The sequence below is a fragment of the Oncorhynchus masou genome, unplaced genomic scaffold (assembly GCF_036934945.1).
Source record: "Oncorhynchus masou masou isolate Uvic2021 unplaced genomic scaffold, UVic_Omas_1.1 unplaced_scaffold_31___fragment_4___debris, whole genome shotgun sequence".
Classification (NCBI taxonomy): domain Eukaryota; kingdom Metazoa; phylum Chordata; class Actinopteri; order Salmoniformes; family Salmonidae; genus Oncorhynchus; species Oncorhynchus masou.
The window spans coordinates 26,214-46,311 of record NW_027016667.1 but is presented as its reverse complement, the minus strand read 5'-3'; the positions used below and the strand labels follow the sequence as shown (position 1 = coordinate 46,311).

Below are 20,098 nucleotides of genomic sequence, written 5' to 3'. Positions count from 1 at the left end.
GCACAGGTCATATGAAATGACAGGCTGAGTGTTGTGGTTGAATGTCCCACAAAGGCAAGAAACAACAAGGGGAACTCCACAACACACGCATCAACACACACACACACACACACACACACACACACACACACACACACACACACACACACACACACACACACACCGCAACGCAACGCAACGCAACACAACACAACACTGTCCAATCCAGCCTGAACTGCATAGTCAGCCAATCAAGACGTTGATGTGATTATGCCGCCTTCTTCTGCCTGTCAAATACGGAACTGGATTTCAATTCTAGTCTGTAGGCTACTTATTATGTAGGTAATGGAATTAGTTTAAAATGTATATTAGACAATTTATATGAGTAAACACACTTGTGATTAAACCTGCCAAGTGGGCATTTTCATCTTTGTTAAGTATGTAGGCCCATTCCACAGGTAAATGTTTGTCTTTGTAATCATGTAATTGCCTATACAACTGAGCACCATCTGGCCCTCCTTAGAAACGGTTTGTTTAGCATCGGCAGACATGACAACCAACATTAGTTTCAGTTTCACTGAGAAAGGGTGGCGATTAAAAAGACATTATGTTTACAGATCACCTACCCTGACTGCTAGAACAATACTCAACTAGCAGTCACAGAGGGTAACCATGTGCAATAACACTTAGTTGTTCTATCTAGTTTTGAGGGAGAGATTCAGCTTAGTTCTAAGAGTCTGTCAGGTTCTTTACATGTCTTAACACTGCCTAGCTGTCCACTGCCTAGCTGTTACATTTAAGTCATTGAGTAGATGCTCTTATCCAGATCAACTAGTGCCTTGCTAAAGGACAATGTTGACCATTTTTCCACCTAGTTGGCTCTGGGATTTAAAACAGACACCTTTTGGTTACTGCCCCAACTCTATTAATTGCTAGACTACCTGCCGCCAGTCCACCCAATAGGTCTCAGTTTTCCTGTGTATGTCTCTCTCTCTCTCTCTCCCTCCCTCCCTCCCCTCCATAACCCTAGCCTTTACTCTATCCCAGGACTCTATCCGTGTGACACTATCACTCTACCCAATAGTAGGTCCCCGGGCTTCCTGTGTGTGCCTCCACTCCTCCTTATCCCCGAGACCTATCCATAACCCTATCCCAGCCAGTTCTATTGTGTGAGACAATCACTCAGCAGCTGTGGCCCATTTGTAAAAGGGAGGGGCCTGCATGCTTAACTCATGGCTACGTAAGAGACCATGTCTACCAGGGGAATTAGCAGATCAGCTCACAGAGCAACAGATGTGGCCCACACCCATTTGAGGGAGGGAGAGAAAAAAACACATTGCGCATGGGTCTCCAACTTAACACTACTGTCAACTTAACAGCAAAGCAGTTGCACAAATTCATCAAGGAAAGGGAGTTAACGGAAAACGTATTGCTTGACTTGGAATTGGTGAGTTCTGCATTTCTTGACATTTATCGTTTCTATTAAGGAGTTTGTATTGTCGTTCTATGACAGACTTTGTAGACAAGTTGCACTGTGTGAAGGACAGAGAGAGAAAAGTGAAGAGAGCTTCAAGCCAACGTCCATAATATCTGGATTAATTCTGTCATATCAGTGATTTTCAGATTGAGTAATAACCCTGACAATGCATGTAGTCAGTGGTGTCATTTGTGTGGTTTTGAATAGTGAAATGCCCACTTTGACTGTATGAGAACATCTCCACTCTGTTAACTGCTCTAAAATACTTAACCACCTGAGATATTGTACATGTCAAAGAGGAGGCAGCTATGTTTAATTTAAAGAAATAACACGTTCACTATTTCTCTGCATGTAAATCCAGCACTGACTGACATCATCATGAAGGCATCAACCACAGCAGGTCCAGCAATAACCATGACATCGCCAGAATCCTTCGAACAAGGAATCATTGAGGTCGTCACCCATCTGGTCACACAGAATTTCACAGAACACTTCACACAACCCTTCAGAGCTGGTAAGTGTACCACATTCCTCTACACGTGATACAACCATAGACCTACTAGGTAGTACTCTCCAGTGGTATTTAGGGAAGTGCTGGACTAGACAAGAGAGGACAAACTTGGCTTGGACCAGCTGTGAAGACAAAGCTAATCCAAAGGCTTGTGTCCTCTTGGACAAAACCTAAAACAAATATTTATGTAGATAAAAGGATCCCGCGCAATCCTACTACTATCCTCCTAAGTAATGTTTTATGCACGTTCTATGCAAACCCATTAGGAAATACAGGTATATTAATTAAATGCCACACTGTTCTGTGTGCATCCCAAATGGCACCCTATGGGCCCTGGTCAAAAGTAGTGCACCGCAAAGGGAATCAGGTACCATTTGGGATGCACACAGAATCTATGCCAATATTGTTAGAGGTTCAGAGCCCAGAGCAGGTGACTGAGGAGGTTGGAGGTTGCCCTAGAGATGGTCCTCTGGTGATATGGGGAGAGGAACACCCCCAAAAGAGAAGACAGACCATATGAATGATATGGCTACTGTGATCAATCTCACTGGGAATATTTCATCACATGATAAAGAATGCTACCAAATACCCTGTGGAAGTATTTTGTAGTAATCAACTGCATGCAGGTTATTTAATTACAGTTTGATTGTATGAGAAGTAAGATAATAGAGAGAGAGAGAGAGAGAGAGAGCTCTAGAGAGAGAGAGAAAGAGAGAGAGAGAGAGAGAGAGAGAGAGAAGAGAGAGAGAGAGAGAGAGAGAGAGAGAGAGAGAGAGAGAGAGAGAGAGAGAGAGAGAGAGAGAGAGAGAGAGAGAGAGAGAGAGAGAGAGAGAGAGAGAGAGAGAGAGAGAGAGAGAGAGAGAGAGAGAGAGAGAGAGAGAGAGAGAGAGAGAGAGAGAGAGAGAGAGAGAGAGGTTTCAGCCTATGGACCTACAGATTATAGGGAGTGTCTGTTTATCAGCCAGCCGCAAACCCAGAGAGGGGTCTGGGTAAGAACACCTCTAGCACCACAGGTCCTGCTCTCCTGATAAGGACATCCTGACTGGTAGCAGCTCAATTTCGCACTCTATCTCTCTCACTCACACACATATACTCACACACACAAAAGAGCACCCTCACATACTGAGCATCTGAAAACCGTGTGGATAAATACAGATGTAGGATCTTAATTTGACCACCCTTTTGCAGGAGCACTTCCTTGCAGTGCAGGAAATGTAATACCTTTTGTGTTTATTATACTTAACTTGTAGTATTGAGTATATAGGCCAATTCTCTTGGGAATTGGCCTATATGGATATGGCTTAATTTTTGTGTTTTTTTTTACAGAAGGTTTTAAAAGGCTTCTGAAGCTTGTAATTTCCACTGAAATTTCATACATGATTTTCCATAACAAAAAAATGTATCAACCCCTACAACAATGTCTATTAATTATGATATTTAAATGATAGGAGGCCGTCTGCGCTCTTTAAAGGTTACTACTAAATTGTGTTGGTTCCAGGTGCGTAGGCGTTCAAATAAGAATACTGGAGGAGATCCAAAACTAAGGTTTGAATGCAAAATAAAGATGCTAATTTGAACATCATTGTGCCCAAAATATCTAAACAGAAGTTTGGGTCTCAGGCCAACCTCCGTATAAATGGTCGGCACACACACCTGTTTTAATTTCAAGGATAATTACATGTCACATGATCAAACAAGAAAATACATCAGAGAACCTGTAGTCAGGACCTAGTGATCTGTATAATATACAAAAGAGAACAGAGAAATATAATAAATTATTGCTCCTGTGATTTTTTTAAAGAAACCATGATGTTCAAATTAACAGCTTTCTGTGTGGCATGTAGACTAGCGGTTAAGAGGGTTGGGCCAGTAATTGAAAGGTTTCTGGTCTGAATCCCAAAGCCGACTAGGTGAACAATCTAACAATGTGCCAATGAGCGAAGCACTTTGCTATAATTGTTCCTCTATGTTGCTCTGGAGAAGAGTGTCTACTAAATTACATGAAATCTTTCTTTTGCATTCAAGCCTCAGTTTTGGATTTATTCCTTTTTTCAGACCATGTCTCCATCTCCTCCATTTATTATAATTTCATGCAGGATTATTTTCCTGCTGTAGCAAACTGACTCAAATTAAGATCCTACATGTGTATTGGTGCAGAACTTGCATGATATATATATATATATAGATATATATTCATATATATATATATATATATATACAGTGTCAAGAAAAATTATGTGAACCCTTTGGAATTACCGGGATTTCTGCATAAATTGGTCATCAAATTTGATCTGATCTTCATCTAAGTCACAACAATAGACAAACATAGTGTGCTTAAAATAATAACACTCAAACTAATGTATTTTTCTTGTCTATATTGAAAACATCATTTAAACATTCACAGTGTAGGTTGGAAAAAGTATGTGAACCCCTAGGCTAATGACTTCTCTAAAAGCTAATTGGAGTCAGGAGTCAGCTATCCTGAAGTCCAATCAGTGAGACAAGATTGGAGATGTTGGTTAGAGCTACCTTGCCCTATAAAAGACACTCACAAAATGTGAGTTTCATATTCACAAGAAGCATTGCCTGATGTGAACCATGTCTCAAACAAAAGAGATCTCAGAAGACCTAAGATTAAGAATTGTTGACTTGCATAAAGCTGGAAAGGGTTACAAAAGTATCCCTAAAAGCTTTGATGTTCATCAGTCAGTCATCACGGTAAGACAAACTGTCTGTCACGTTCTGACCTTTGTTTCCTTTGTTTTGTATTTATTTAGTATGGTCGGGGCGTGAGTTGGGGTGGGCAGTCTATGTTTGTTTTTCTATGATTTGGGGATTTGTATGTTTCGGCCTAGTATGGTTCTCAATCAGAGGCAGGTGCCATTAGTTGTCTCTCATTGAGAATCATACTTAGGTAGCCTGGGTTGCACTGTTTGTTTGTGGGGGATTGTCTATGTTAGTTGCTTGTGTCAGCACAGGTCTCATTTATAGCTTCACAGTTGTTATTTGTTTATTGTTTTTGTATTCAGTGTTCAGTACTTTCTTTAATTAAATATTCATCATGAACACATACCACGCCGCATTTTGGTCCTCCGATCCTTCTCGCCTCTCCTCTTCAGATGAAGAGGAGGACGACCGTGACACTGTCTATAAATGAAGAAAGTTCAGCACTGTTGCTACCCTCCCTAGGAGTGGCCGTCCTGCTAAGATGACTGCAAGAGAACACACAATTCTCAATGAGGTCAAGAAGAATCCTAGTGTCAGCTAAAGACTTACAGAAATCTCTGGGACATGCTAACATTTCTGACGAGTCTACAATACGTAAAACACTAAACAAGAATGGTGTTCATGGGAGGACACCACAGAAGAAGACACTGCTGTCCAACAAAAACATTGCTGCAGAAGAAGACACTGCTGTCTGAAGTTTGCAAAAGTGCACTTTGATGTTCCACTGCACTACTGTGGACAGATGGAACTACAATTGAGTTGTTTGACAGAAACACACAACACCATGTGTGGCGGAAAAAAAGGCACAGCACACCAGCATCAAAACCTCATCCCAACTGTAAAGTATGGTGGAGGGAGCATCATTGTTTGGGACTGATTTGCTGCCGCAGGGCCTGGACAGCTTGCTATCATCGAGGGGAAATGAATTCCAAAGTTTATCAAGACATTTAGCAGGAGAATGTCTGCCAAGCTCAACAGAAGTTGGGTGATGCAACAGGACAACGACCCAAAACACAGAAGTAAATGTATACTGAAGGAACAGAGGTAGTTGTGCTCTCATTGTTTTATAAAGGGTAGGGAAAATATTGTGAGACAGTTTTGAAAAGAAACAAATGTGTCTTTCTGTTTCTCTCGTGAAATCTTTGGAACCATTTTAGACCACATTTGAACTGAATTTGAACAAATAACTGACAAAGCTTCGTCATTGTTAAACCCGGTGTTATGAAGAGATTATATTACAACAAGGACAGAGTCACTTTCTCTCACTGACATTCATCATGTAGGCTGTCTACATGAAAACATTCCTCTGAGAATCTTCTCCACTCATATTCCCCTCGGTTTGTTTGATAAAGAATAGCTATCACAGTGCCATCCAACACAGCATGTCACACCAGCCAAAGTGACCAAATTAAACCCTTAACTCGCTCCCCTCTTCAGTGACGGGATCCGTGTGTCTGCATCGAAGTGACTCTGTACTGCTGTTGTTGTTGACGAGCCAATACGACAGGCTCAACGTGATGCTGTCTGAGAGGAAGGCACTGCTGCCTGAATACCAAAGGGACGCAGCATGCCTTGGACTGTCATAACAGCCTTGGGAGACAGTGAAGACGCAAAGAGATCATTATAGAATGCACTCACTGGTTAGAGTAGAATTGTCATGCAGTAATTTTGTATTTTTTTTGTGAGGGAGAGTTCATTGAGGTGAGACAATCAGATGTTGATCAGTATGTGTGTGACTCTGTATCCTTTATGCATCTGTTTCCTGTTGACTTAGATGCTACAAATGTGTCTAAAACTAAGTTGTGTTGTTCCCAAGAGAGCAGTACTGAACGTCAGGTATTAAAACATAGTTTTACATGCATCAAGCTAATGGACTGAAGACAAGTAGAACTTTTTGCAACCAATTGTGTTCTAACTAACTGAAGTAAAAAGAAAAAAGCACAACAGGTTTAAAATAATATTTAAAATACATGATAAATTCCACATCCACTACCACCGTAGTATGTGGATCCTAACTTGCCTTCCTGTCAAAAATCTCACTTTTATGTTACCATTCTGTGTTAATTAACCCTTTACACTCATGGGAGTTGGCCTACATGGATAGGTCTAATTTTAAGAAAGTATATGCATAAGCATGGTAGCAATTTTAAAGCGAACCGCTTGGAGATAATCAAATCAAATTGTATTTGTCACATGTGCCGAATACAACAGGTGTAGGTAGACCTTAGAGTGAAATGCTTACTTGCAAGCCCTTAACCAACAATGCAGTTTTAAGGAAATACCTATAAGAAAAGTAAGAGATAAGAGTAACAAATAACAAAAGAGTAGCAGTAAATAACAGTAGCGGGGCTATATACAGGGGGTACCGGTACAGAGTTGATGTCAATGTGCGGGGGCACCGGTGTCGAGGTAATTGAGGTAATATGTACATGTAGATAAAGTTATTAAAAGTGACTGTGCATAGACTGTGCAACAAACATGTGCCTGCTCTAGGCCGCTTGGAGACACCATTTAGTCCTCTCACTCAAACCCTTGTCATTTTTTTTGTTGTCTTATGTTGCACCTACTCCACATTTTACAGGAATATTCTTATCATGTTACTGAATGTATCCAGAGTATTTTCAGATTTCGTTATCAACAAATGTGAAAAGTGAAAAGTACAATAAATGTAAAATGCACATAAAATCAACAGTGTAATGTTTGGATTCACTCTGTCAGGTGAACTGTTGTGTCCTCATTTTTGGTCTAATAATTTCATAATAACTGCCTTTGTCCATCACTTCTGACGAGAGACGTGACAGAACTTCCTGCCATTCATGACCTATAGCGTACCAGGAGGAGCAGGTGTCAGAAGAGTCAAGGCCTCAACATGGGAGGAGGTTATCATACAAGACCCTGCCATGGAAACAGGCGGAAGTCATAGACTGTTCTCTCTGCTACCACGCACGGCAAGCGGTACCAGAGGCAGCCCCAAGTCTAGGTCCAAGTGTCAGACCTGAGCCAACTCCTCGTCTTAGTGGGGAATGGCATGGACCATGCTATCCAGTTCTGCAGTGTGGTAAGTGTTCATCACAGCTCAAAACGCTCTGTGGAAGCAAAATAACCGTGCTAACAAAGAGTGAATTCAGCCAGGACAGTCCTGTCAGGTGAACAGAAACTAAACCAGAAAATAACTACTCTACAAAACCCAAACAAAAAAGGACAACATATATATGATCCCCAATCAGAGGTATCCAGCCAGGATGAGACAGCTGCCTCCAGACCTCCGGTGGTAACCTCACCAACATAGAAGAAGAAACTCCAGGTCCATGCTTGAGCTGGCTCCGCACTTTGCCTCCAGTCCATCATAGCCCCAGTGCATCCTGTGCCAGCCTAACCAAAATAGAGAATAAAAACTGCCTGTATGTCTCCTGGCATTCTGGTGAGACCTGTTCCAGCTCCCGTCCCCCAGTGATGCCATGGCCAAAAGCTCCAGTGATGATCCACAAAACCTGACTCTAGGGGATGGCACGTCCAGTGAGGATCCATGGCATCCCTCCAGTGATGATCCATGGCGGCCTCTGTGATGATCCATGGCCCGGACCTGCAGTGAGATCCCCCGCAGTCCACCCGCAGATCCCCCGTCCGGCCTGGCGGCCTCCAGTCCGGAGCATGGACCTTCACTGGTGGCGGCCCTGGTGCATGGACCTTCACTGGAGGAACCGGGCCGCAGATCACCAATCATCTGCGGCCCGGTTCCTCCAGTGAAGGTCCATGCACCAGGGCCGCCACCAGTGAAGGTCCATGCACCAGGGCCGCCACCAAAGCGGAGGGATCTGCGGGTGGAGGGGGTCCGGACCAGAACCGCTGGAGGCTGCCGGACTGGGACCCTCCCCTTTAGAGTCAGGCTTTGTGGCCGGACTGGGGACCGCCCTGGCCATAGAGGCTCCTCTATTTTGGAGAGGCCGTCACTGGTGGCTTCCGGGTGTGGTTGGAGGCAGATCGTTGTCTCTGATTGGGGATCATTCGGACCGGGGTAGTTATTTTCTGTTTAGTTTCTGTTCACCTGCTGGAGGCTCTTTGTTATTTTGTTCGGAGTTTTGGATCCTTTATCTGAACACTTACCACACTGCGGGTCCATGCCTTCTGACGATGACGTCATCACTGGTAGGCTTGCCGCGTGGAAGCATGGATCATCACTGGTCTAGATAATTTTTGGGCCTTCCTCTGACACCGCCATGGATCCTCACTGGAGGAAGCTTGGCCCGGTGATGTACCATGGATCCTCAGTGGAGGCACGTTCACATGGATCATCACTGTTGGCTTTTATGGCCATTTATTGTACTTTTCACTTTTCACATTTGTTGATAACGAAATCTGAAAATACTCTGGATACATTCAGTAACATGATAAGAATATTCCTGTAAAATGTGGAGTAGGTGCAACATAAGACAACAAAAAAATGACAAGGGTTTGAGTGAGAGGACTAAATGGTGTCTCCAAGCGGCCTAGAGCAAGCACATGTTTGTTTTGTTTGGAACTCAGCCCTGCATCCCCCACCATCACACAATTCCTTTGGTTGTTTACGCAATCCAAGAAAGGCCCATTATAAATCGCAATCTGGGTCAGGTGGGAATCATTTGAAAGCTTGTTCTATTGCCAAGTTATAAAACAAGATCATACAGTGTTCACAGGGCAAGTCAGAGAACTCGCCATTTTGGTGCGCATAGAAAGGAGTTCGAGAGTGCATTCAGGTGCGTGTTCCACTGCAAATTATCGTTACAATAGAAAAACATAGGCTCATCAGTCAAAACCCATACAGCGCCGTGAAGCTCTGAGCTCCGACGTCATATATAGAATGCTATTGTACAGACACTGTGTTTCAATTTGTCTGCTTATCAGTGCCAAAATCTGCTATTTTCAATTGTGTACATGTACAAATCTAAAAAGGCTACTCAAACATCTCAGTATAATCATTCAGTCTCGTTAGTGTCTTTCCTGCCTGTAATCTTGCACCAGCTCAATGACTCACCGAGGTTTAAACCTGAGGAGTCAAGTCTGGGTCCACTGCCTCAAATTAGACCTGTTTCCTCTCTCGCCCTATCCCCCACCCCCCTTCTCTCCACTCTCTCTAGCCGTGTTTATACCTGGTTCTAACATGCATCCTTTGTCCTGATTTTATCCACATTCTGACTATGCCCACATTGTAGCCCACAGATGTGTCTCTTATCCATGTACACTGTGCATGCATTGTGACCAGATATCCTGGCCCCTCCCTGTATGCAAATTATTTGACAGTTATTCTTTCAATATATATTCATTTTAAGACACATATTGATGCAATAAGTCAATGGTGTCACCTGTCAATGATTCTAGAGGCCGGGATGATGATGGATGAAATGGGTTCACTATCCAGATTGGTCTACACTGGTAAGATTTCCAGACATAATGCTTCTGACAACCTCCGGAGGTGGTCAGGATGATCTGATCGCCATCAGATCCCAATGCATCGCTTAATCATCTACATCTGTCTAAAAATAAGGGCATAATCAGAATGTGGACAATATCAGGACGCAAGTTAGAACCAGGTATAAACGGGGTTTCTCTCTCTCCCCCCCCCCACTTCTCTTTCTCTCTTCACACCTCTCACAAGTTAATGAGAGGAAATAAAGCATCTGTCAGGCATGTCAAACGGCCCGGGCCCAGTAGACCAGGCAGGGAACTCAAGGTCACCTCATTGGCTCAGAGCAGCACCATAGTCATGTCTTGGAAGAGTGCCTGCGACACGGCCTTCGCCTCGAACTGCTGCTTTGACAGCTGGGAAATCAGAGTAGAAATACATTTATAAAGCTAGGGGAGAAGGAGGAGATAGAATGAGCTGCTGCCATCTTAATCAGGGCATGGATTGCTGTAGGTGTCGTAGCCTTTGATAAAGGAACTGCCACACACCTATAGGTAGCTCCTTCACAAAAGTTATAGGCGTTATGTTGATCCAAATACAATAGCCAGATTCAAATGTTCTGTTACATCATCCATTCACTGGAAAAGACCATTGCGATGCTTTTAAATGCTTTAACGTTTGAACAACCTTCTCTCATGAGAAGGGCAGATACTATTGATGTTGCTGCCCTTGGGGCAGTCATTATAGGGACAGTCACCATAGCAGAAGGGAAGATAGGATTGAGTAACTATAGCATAAGTGATACTTATATAGTACAGATACATAGGCCATACAGTATACTACAGCCTAGCCCACTTACTGCACTGGGCTCTGACTGTACTATTGCATTGTGGATGATGTCATTGAGGAGGAAAGGATGGGACTGTGTGTTGAGACCAGTTCTACACTAATCCTCCTCCAGAACATCTGGCGTGCGGACGAAGCCCATGTGGCCATCATGTACGGAACTGGGTATGGGGAGAACATTTGCTTTAGAATGGTTAAATATGCTGTAGGAAATTGTATAGGGAAAGGGTCTAAGATAGTGTTGTTGACTTTAATAGAGAAGTACTCCCAAATGGCAAACATTATTGTTTCAGCAAATCTCTCTCGCTCTTTCCATTTCTCTGACACCCACATGAATGCATAGATGTCCTTATTATAATCAGCTGAACATTATCTTAGCTGAACAACCCCCTCAGATGCCCTCTAGCCCATATCCCTACAAGCAATAATATACTTCTCCAACCTCTTAAAGCCATAACAATAAGTGAATTGCCCCTGCAGCACCAGGAAGCCCATACTTACAGTACATTACACCGCTCTCCTTCATATGAGGCTCTCTGTCTGGACCTCATTAACTACAGAGCGCTGGGCCAGAGCCCCAAATGATCTCACTACAAAGCCATCTCATCTCAACCTCCTCTCCAAGGACTGCTGCTTCAAAACAAAATAAATGTAAATTACCGTCATTTTGGCCCCTGCCTGCCCTATCAACCACTCTATACCCCTGGGCAGCTGAGGGGAGGTCAGAGAGAGGGGAAACATCAGAGGGATATATGGGGGAATGTTACAGTCAGCCATCATCCCTTTGTCAACCCTCCAGACGAGCTTCAATGCCATAAACTCTCCTTCCGTGGCCTCCAACTGCTCTTAAATACAAGTAAAACTAAATGCATGCTCTTCAACCAATCGCTGCCTGCACCTGCCCGCCCGTCCAGCATCACTACAGAGTAAAGCTATACAGGCAGCATTCTGGTAATCGATTAGCTCTCCTTTTGGGAAATTATTCTGTTCTCGGACACATTTAGTCCGCATACAAATATTTGTATCAGTCAGTCAGTGGGGCTGTGGAGTCTATTTTGTGCCATGCCACCAATTACTGGCTCAGTCCCCCTGGTTGGGCTCCAGTGCCACTTGTTCCCTCCCAGGGGGGACATCCTGTGAATGGAGTTCTGCTCTGTCTTGGGGAAACAGATGTTTTGGATACAGAAACAGTAGAAGAGGCATGCATACAGCATACTGTGGTTATGTCCCAAATGGCCCCCTATTACCTATTTAGTGCACTACTTGAGACCAGAGCTCTATGGGCCCTGGTCAAAAGTAGGGCACTATATAGGGAATAGCGAGCCATTTGGGATGCTATAACTCAGCAGCAAGGGGAACCAGCAGAGTCCCACACTTAGGGGAAGGGAGAGACACTTCCCTATTTGTTCTACTGATTAATCTTCTTAGCCCTAAGCTCTAGTGTACGGTAACTTGTTCAGTCTCTGAAAAAGAATTGTACTGTGTTGCGTTTGTAACTAATGTACCTATCTTCTGCAGATATGAGTCAAATAACCCTTCTTTAAATAAGTACCACCTTGTAATCCACATTGGAGAAGGCGTGTTTGCGGAGGGGCGTGGTTTATATAGCTAGAATGCTACTCAACTGGTGATTGACTGTAGGGTGTCAGCAAATCTAATAAAAAATTTACACTATTCATCTATGGCAAAGATACTTATGTCTCCCCTTTCATCTGTGTCTGGTGTTAGCTACTTACTGGCTAGCTAGGTCTCCAGCCAGCATTGAACAAAATGGCAGAACTGATATTGCGAAACCCCGAGGACAAACCATCGCAAAAACAAACAAAAAAATCAGCCTACCACTATTTTCAATGGCTATCACTTATATAGTTCCTAGGGCTTCCACTAGATGTCAACAGTCTTTAGAAAGAGTTTCATGCTGGTTTTTGGAAATATTAGCCAGAAATTGTAGTTTTTCTAGGTGACTCCCATTTCGGCTGTAGTGTTTCCAAGCGTGTGAATGAGAGCGCATTCTTTGGTATTTTTCTCCGGTAAAGACAATAACGATTCTCCGTCTTAAATTGTACCATTTATTTACGTATTTGGGTACCTAAGGTTTGATTATAAACGTTGTTTGACTTGTTTGGAAAAGTTTATTAGTAAAGTTTGGGATTCATTTTGATGGAGAGAAACTGGGTGGATTATTGACTGAAGCGCGCCAGCTAAACTGAGTTTTTATGGATATAAAGAAGGACATTATCGAACAAAAGGACCATTTGTGATGTAACTGGGACCTTTTGGAGTGCCGACAGAAGATCATTCAAGATGGCGTAGCAGTCAGACGTCTCTGTCTTTTGTCCTGTCGTGTCCCTTGTATATATCTTTTTACATCTTTTTCTTCGCATATCTTTTAAAAATATTTTCCTAATCCTCAACTTCTAAATACTCTCCTGCAACCCGCCTCACCCAATGTGGCGTGGATCTGCTTTTTTCTAAAGTATTTCTATTTACTTCGGATCTGGAATCCCTCAACTGAAGCTAGCCAGCTAACTACCTACCAGCTATCAGTTAGCAAACCATTTCTAGCGGTCATCAGCTAACCTTTAGCTTGGAAAGCTCTCGCTTTCAAACCAGAGCTTAACGGACCTATTTCTTTCCATATCCCCGGATTCCTACCGCAAACTCTGAAGATTTTCACCTGGATCTTCACAACTAGCTAACCGCAATCCCAGGTGACCACTCCTGGCTAGCGTTTCCATCCCGGAGAGAGCACCAATTTGCCTAAAGCTTGCCCGGACACGGCTCCTGGGCTACCACCGAAGCCCACTCCTGGGCTACAATATCCGGACCCCTTCAACTGCAGGTACGGGGCACGGAACCCCTCCGATCCTATACGACTGGAATACCGACAATCTGCCCGAGGATTCCAACAGGCCCCTCAGGCGTCACGCCCGCTGAAGGCCCATTCTGCTAACCTGCTAGGCCTGCTAGCTACCTAGAGCTACTTGGAATCCTACTAATTCCACGACTGGTCTATCGACGTCACCTCACGAAGAGGCAAAAACAGACTTACCCCCATCGCGACGCCCCCCCCAAAGGCTAACTTGCTAGCCCCAGTCTGCTAACTGCTAGCTTGCCTGCCCCGATCTGCTAACTGCTAGCTTGTCTGCCCCAGTCTGATAACTGCTAGCTTGTTTAGCCCCAGCCTACTAACGGTTAGCATGTTAGCATCGGCTTGCTAACTGTCTGAATCGCCGTGTCCCAGTCAGCCCAACCACTCACTGGACCCATATGTTAACTTGGCTACGCATGCTTCTCTAATATCTATATGCCTTGTCCATTACTGTCCTGGTTAGTGATTACTGTCTTATTTCACTGTAGAGCCTCTAGCCCTGCTCAATATGCCTTAAAACCTGTTGTGACTTGGGGCAGTATTTTCATTTTTGGAAAAAAACGTTCCTATAATAAACGGGATATTTCGTCAGGACAAGATGCTAGAATATGCATATAATTGACAGTTTAGGATAGAAAACACTCTAAAATTTCCAAAACTGTAAAAATATTGTCTGTGAGTATAACAGAACTGATGCTGCAGGCGAAAGCCTGAGAAAAATCCAATCCGAAAGTGCCCCATGTTTTGAAAGCGCTGCATTCCAATGAGTCCCTATTGAGCAGTGAATGGGCTATCAACCAGATTACGCTTTCTCCGTATTCCTGAAGGTTTCTACAGCATTGTGACGTAGTTTTATGCATTTATGTTGAAGAATAGCCATAGGCGGCTACATTGCGCAAGTGGTCACCTGATGCCCCCAGAGAGATTCTCACGTAAATTAAAGAGGTAGCCATTACTCCAATCGGTCCTACTGAAAAACGAATTGTCCCGATGGATATATTATCGAATAGATATTTGAAAAACACCTTGAGGTTTGATGATAAACAACGTTTGCCATGTTTCTGTTGATATTATGGAGCTGATTTGGAATATTTTTGATTGTAATTTCCGGGCGATTTCTCAGCCAAACGTGAAGAACAAACCAAGCTATTTCGCCTACAAAAATAATCTTTTTGGAAAAAAGGAATATTTGCTATCAAACTGGGAGTCTTGTGAGTGAAAACATCCGAAGCTCATCAAAGGTAAACAATTTAATTTAATTTGATTGCTTTTCTGATTTCCGTGACCAAGTGACCTGCTGCTAGCTGGACAAAATGCTATGCTAGGCTATCGATAAACTTACACAAATGCTTGTCTGGCTTTGGCTGTAAAGCATATTATGAAAATCTGAGATGACAGGGTGATTAACAAAAGGCTAAACTGTGTCTCAATATAGTGTCATGCGATGATTACGCTCCCGCATGCGGGATGGGGAGTCAGTAGAGGTTTAACCAACCATGTTGTTCCACATCCTACATATGCGATGACCTCGTTTAAACGTCTCTAGAGACTATATCTCTCTCATAATTACTCAATGCCTAGGTTTATCTCCAATGTACTCACATCCTACCTTACCTTTGTCTGTACACTATGCACACTATGAATCTGTGCTATCATGCCCAGAAACCTGCTCCTTTTACTCTCTGTTCCGAATGTGCTAGACGGCCAGTTTGTATAGCATTTAGCAGTAGCTTTATCCTACTTCTCCAATAATCCTCTAGTAATGTTGAGGTTAATCCAGGTCCTGCAGAGCTTAGCTCCACTCCCACGGTGCTCTCATTTGTTGACATCTGTAACCGTAAAAGCCTTGGTTTCATGCACGTTAATATTAGAAGCCTACTCCCTAAATTTGTTTTACTCACTGCTTTAGCACACTCTGCCAGCCCGGATGTCTTAGCCGTGTCTGAATCCTGGCTTAGGAAAAAGACCAAAAACCCTGAAATCTCCATTGCTAACTATAACATTTTCCGCCAAGATAGAACTGCCAAAGGGGGCGTGGTTGCAATCTACTGCAAAGATAGCCTGCAGAGTTCTGTATTACTATCCAAGTCTGTATCCTAACAATTCGAGCTTCTACTTCTATAAATTCAACTTTCCAGAAACAAGTCTCTCACTGTTGCCGCTTGCTATAGACCTCCCTCTGCACCCAGCTGTGCCCTGCCAAAATTGTTGCAACCTCTATTACTAGCCTGTTCAACCTCTCTTTCGAATCATCTGAGATTCCCAAAGCTGGGAAAGCTGCCGCGGTCATACCCCTCTTCAAAGGTGGTGACACTCTAAACCCAAACTTCTACAGACCTATATCTATCCTACCCTGTCTTTCTAAGGTCTTCGAAAGCCAAGTTAAAACCTGTTAAGGCTAGGCCCAATACTGCCCCCTTTGGAGGAATTGCGTGCCCATAGTAAACTGGAAAAAAAACTGTCAAAAATTGGTAATATATGCATATAATAATTATTATTGAATAGAAAACACTCTAAAGCTTCTAAAACCGTTCGAATTATGTCTGTATGTAAAGCAGAACTCACAGGGCAGCCATTCTCCCAAACTCTCTCTCACACCAGAGAAAGTTGCTCCAACTTTGACGTCATCGCCCCCACCCTTCCCAACCAGCTACGGATCTCGGAACAGTTTCTATTTCTTCAGCTTGCTCTTGTCTTTCAATGAGACGTGGAACGGAGAAAATAGCACGAGCTTTGACTGCTTGGCGGGCAAAATACTGAGGTGTCACGAGTTTTTAGGAGCGCGCTCTGGGAAAAGGGTCTCTTTGTTCCAGCTTGCTTGAGGAGAGTTCATTATGTTTGATTTAATCGCCAATTGTTTTGTACGTTAATAACATCCTAAAGCTTGATTCTGCACTTAGTTTGACCAGTTTAGTCGACATATAATATGTAATTTTGAAGTTTTGATGCGCAATTGTTCGTGATCAGAAGTCCTTTTTGGGGTAATTCACCTGAAGATGTTAGCATTTGCTAATACATAGACACACCAACAGCAACCAAACGTTATATTAGGTAAGTATAACTCCTTCCATGACATTCTTGTCGAAGACCATCAAAGGTAAGGGAATATTTATGTTATAAAATTGTATTTTTGTCGACTCCAACATAGCAGAGAAATAATGCTAATGTCTGAGCGCCGTCTCAGATTATTGAATAGTGAACGAATTCTGTAACGTTAAAAATAAATGTAACACAGCGTTTGCATTAAGAAGAAGTGTATCTTTCTAAATATATGTAGAACATGTATATTTAGTCAAAGTTTATGATGTTTATTGCTGTTATCTGGCGTTAGCTGCCGGAGCTATTTATAATTTCACCGGTCATTTCTGTTGCATTTTTTGAACATGGCTCAATGTAAACTGAGATTTATGGATATAAATTGCATATTATTGAAAAAAACATAAATGTACTGTGTAACATGTGCTATTACTGTCATCTGATGAAGATTTTCAAAAGGTTAGTGAATTATTTTTCTTTTAATCCTGCGTTTGTGATTGTGCTATTTTGCAAGGCAATGTGGCTACATATTGTATGCTTTCCTAGTGGTGGTTTAACATAAATATGTGCTATGTTTTCGCTGTAAAACATTTTAAAACTCTGACACGCTGGGTAGATGAACAAGGTGTTTATCTTTCATTTAAGGTATTGGACTTGTTAATGTGTGGATGTTAAATATTTTTAAGAATATTTTTGCTTTCCCTGCTCCACCGTTTGAGCTGAACGGGGGGGTGTAGTTCCCAGTTGGGAACCTGTAGGCTTATGGCGTTAAAACTTGTTGAGGATAGGGGGCAGTATTTTTACTTTGGATGAATTGCGTGCCTCGAGTGAACTGCATAAAACTCTGTCCTAGATTGTTAATATATGCATATTAGTATTACTATTGGATAGAAAACACTCCAAAGTTTCTGAAACTGTTTGAATTATGTCTGTGAGTATAACAGAACTCATAGGGCAGGCAATCTTCCAAAGTTGAGGCAACTTTGACGTCATCGCCCCTCCTTTCCCAACAAGATATGGATCTGGAAGCACTTCCTACGCCTTCCACTAGATATCCTCATTCAGTAGAAAGTGTAATGGAGCATTTGCTGTGAACTTTGACCTAATTGGAGGGAAAATAGTCAGTGTCGCAACAGAATGCCATTTTGCTGTGGCGCATATCTCTGTGAGTGCTACGGCTGTTCCAATCGGCCCCAGATGAAAATGTATGATCCGGTTGGAACGTTATTGGATATATATGATAATAACATCCTGAGATTGATTCTCTACTTAGTTTGATCAGTTTATTCGACCTGGAATATATCTTTTGGAAGTTTTCGTGCGAGTTATCTTGGACCAGCAGTCAGTTTTTGGGCACGTAAGCTGAAAGTGATAGCAAATGCAGCTACTTGGACACAAGTATTGGACATTATGGAACAAAACAACAATTTATTGTGGAACTAGGACTCCTTGTACTACATTCTGATGAAAGATCATCAAAGGTAAGGGAATATTTATGTTGTAATTTCGTATTTCTGTTGACTCCAACATGGCGGTTACATCTGAGCGCTGTCTCAGATTATTGCAATGTTAGGCTTTTTCCGTAAGGTTTTAAAAATCTGACACAGCGGTTGCATTAAGAACCAGTGTATCTTTAATTATATGCAGAACATGTATTTTTAGTCAAAGTTTATGATGAGTATTTCTGTTATCTGGCGTAGCTTTCTATAATTCCTCCGGATATTTTGGAGGAATTTCTGAATATGGCGTCAATGTAAACCGAGATTTGTGGATATAAAAATGCATATTATCGAAAAAAAACATAAATGTACTGTGTAACATGTCATATGACTGTCATCTGATGAAGATTTTCAAGAGGTTAGTGATTCATTTTATTTCTAATCCTGCTGTTGTGATTTTATCTTTGGGTGGAAAAAATGGCTGCATTTTTTCTTTGGTTTGGTGGTGGTCTAACATAAATATATGTTGTGTTTTCGCTGTAAAACATTTTAAAAATCTGACACGATGGGTAGATGAACAAGGTGTTTATCTTTCATTTGAGGTATTGGACTTGTTAATGTGCGAAAGTTAAATATTTCTAAAGAATATTTTTGAATTCCCTGCGCCACCTTTTCAGCTGAACGGGGGGTGGACTTTCCTGACGGGAACTCCTTGCCCCAATAGGTTTTAACAAACAGATTAGCGACCATTTCGAATCCCACCGTACCTTCTCCGCTATGCAATCTGGTTTCAGAGCTGGTCATGGGTGCACCTCAGCCACGCTAAAGGTTCTAAACGACATCATAACCGCCATCGATAAGAGACATTACTGTGCGCCGTCTTCATCGACCTGGCCAAGGCATTCGACTCTGTAAATCACCACATTCTTATTGGCAGACTTGACAGCCTTGGATTCTCAAATGATTGCCTCGCCTGGTTTACCAACTACTAGAGTTCGCTGTGTCAAATTGGAGGGCCTGTTGTCCGGACCTCTGTCAGTCTGTATGGGGGTGGCACAGGGTTCAATCCTCGGGCCGACTCTCTTCTCTGTACACATCAATGATGTTGCTCTTGCTGCTGGTGATTCTCTGATACACCTCTACGCAGACGACACCATTCTGTATACTTCTGACCCCTAATCTCAGCTCACTGGTCACCATAGCAGCACACACTCGTAGCACGCGCTCCAACAGGTATGTCTTATTGGTCTCCCCCAAAGCCAATTATTTCTTTGGTCGTCTTTACTTCCAGTTCTCTGCTGCCAATGACTGGAATGAACTGCAAAAATCTCTGAAGCTGGAAACTCATATCTCCCTCACTAGCTTTAAGCACCAGCTTTCAGAGCAGCTCACAGATCACTGCACATACACATAGCCCATCTGTAAACAGCCCTTCTATCTACCTACCTTATCCCCATACTGTATTTATTTATATTGTTCCTTTGCACCCCAGTATCTCTACTTGCACATTCATCTTCTGCACATCTACCATTCCAGTGTTTAATTGCTATATTGTAATTATTTGCCACCATGGCCTATTTATTGCCTTACCTCCCTTAACTTACCTCATTTACACTCACTGTGTATAGACTTTTTGTTTTCTTTTGTTCTACTGTATTTTTGACTATGTTTTGTTTATTCCATGTTTAACTCTGTTGTTGTATGTGTCGAATTGCTATGCGTTATATTGGCCAAGTCACAGTTGCAAATGAGAACTTGTTCTCAACTAGCCTACCTGGTTAAATAAAGGTGAAATAAATACAACATTTAAATTTCATGTCGCACCTGCCTC

The 20,098-nt window shown here is 42.6% G+C and overlaps 1 protein-coding gene across 1 annotated transcript in view; it reads left to right on the top strand.

Moving 5' to 3' along the window:
- Positions 1–1,269: 1,269 nt before the first annotated feature.
- Positions 1,270–20,098, top strand: part of LOC135539012 (cell adhesion molecule 1-like) — a 31,596-nt gene continuing 12,767 nt past the window's right edge. Inside the window, exons 1-2 of the mRNA XM_064964899.1 lie at positions 1,270–1,426; positions 1,818–1,970. Coding sequence (XP_064820971.1) covers positions 1,835–1,970 — 136 coding nt within the window. The 5' untranslated portion in view covers positions 1,270–1,426; positions 1,818–1,834. The remainder of the gene's footprint in view (positions 1,427–1,817; positions 1,971–20,098) is intronic.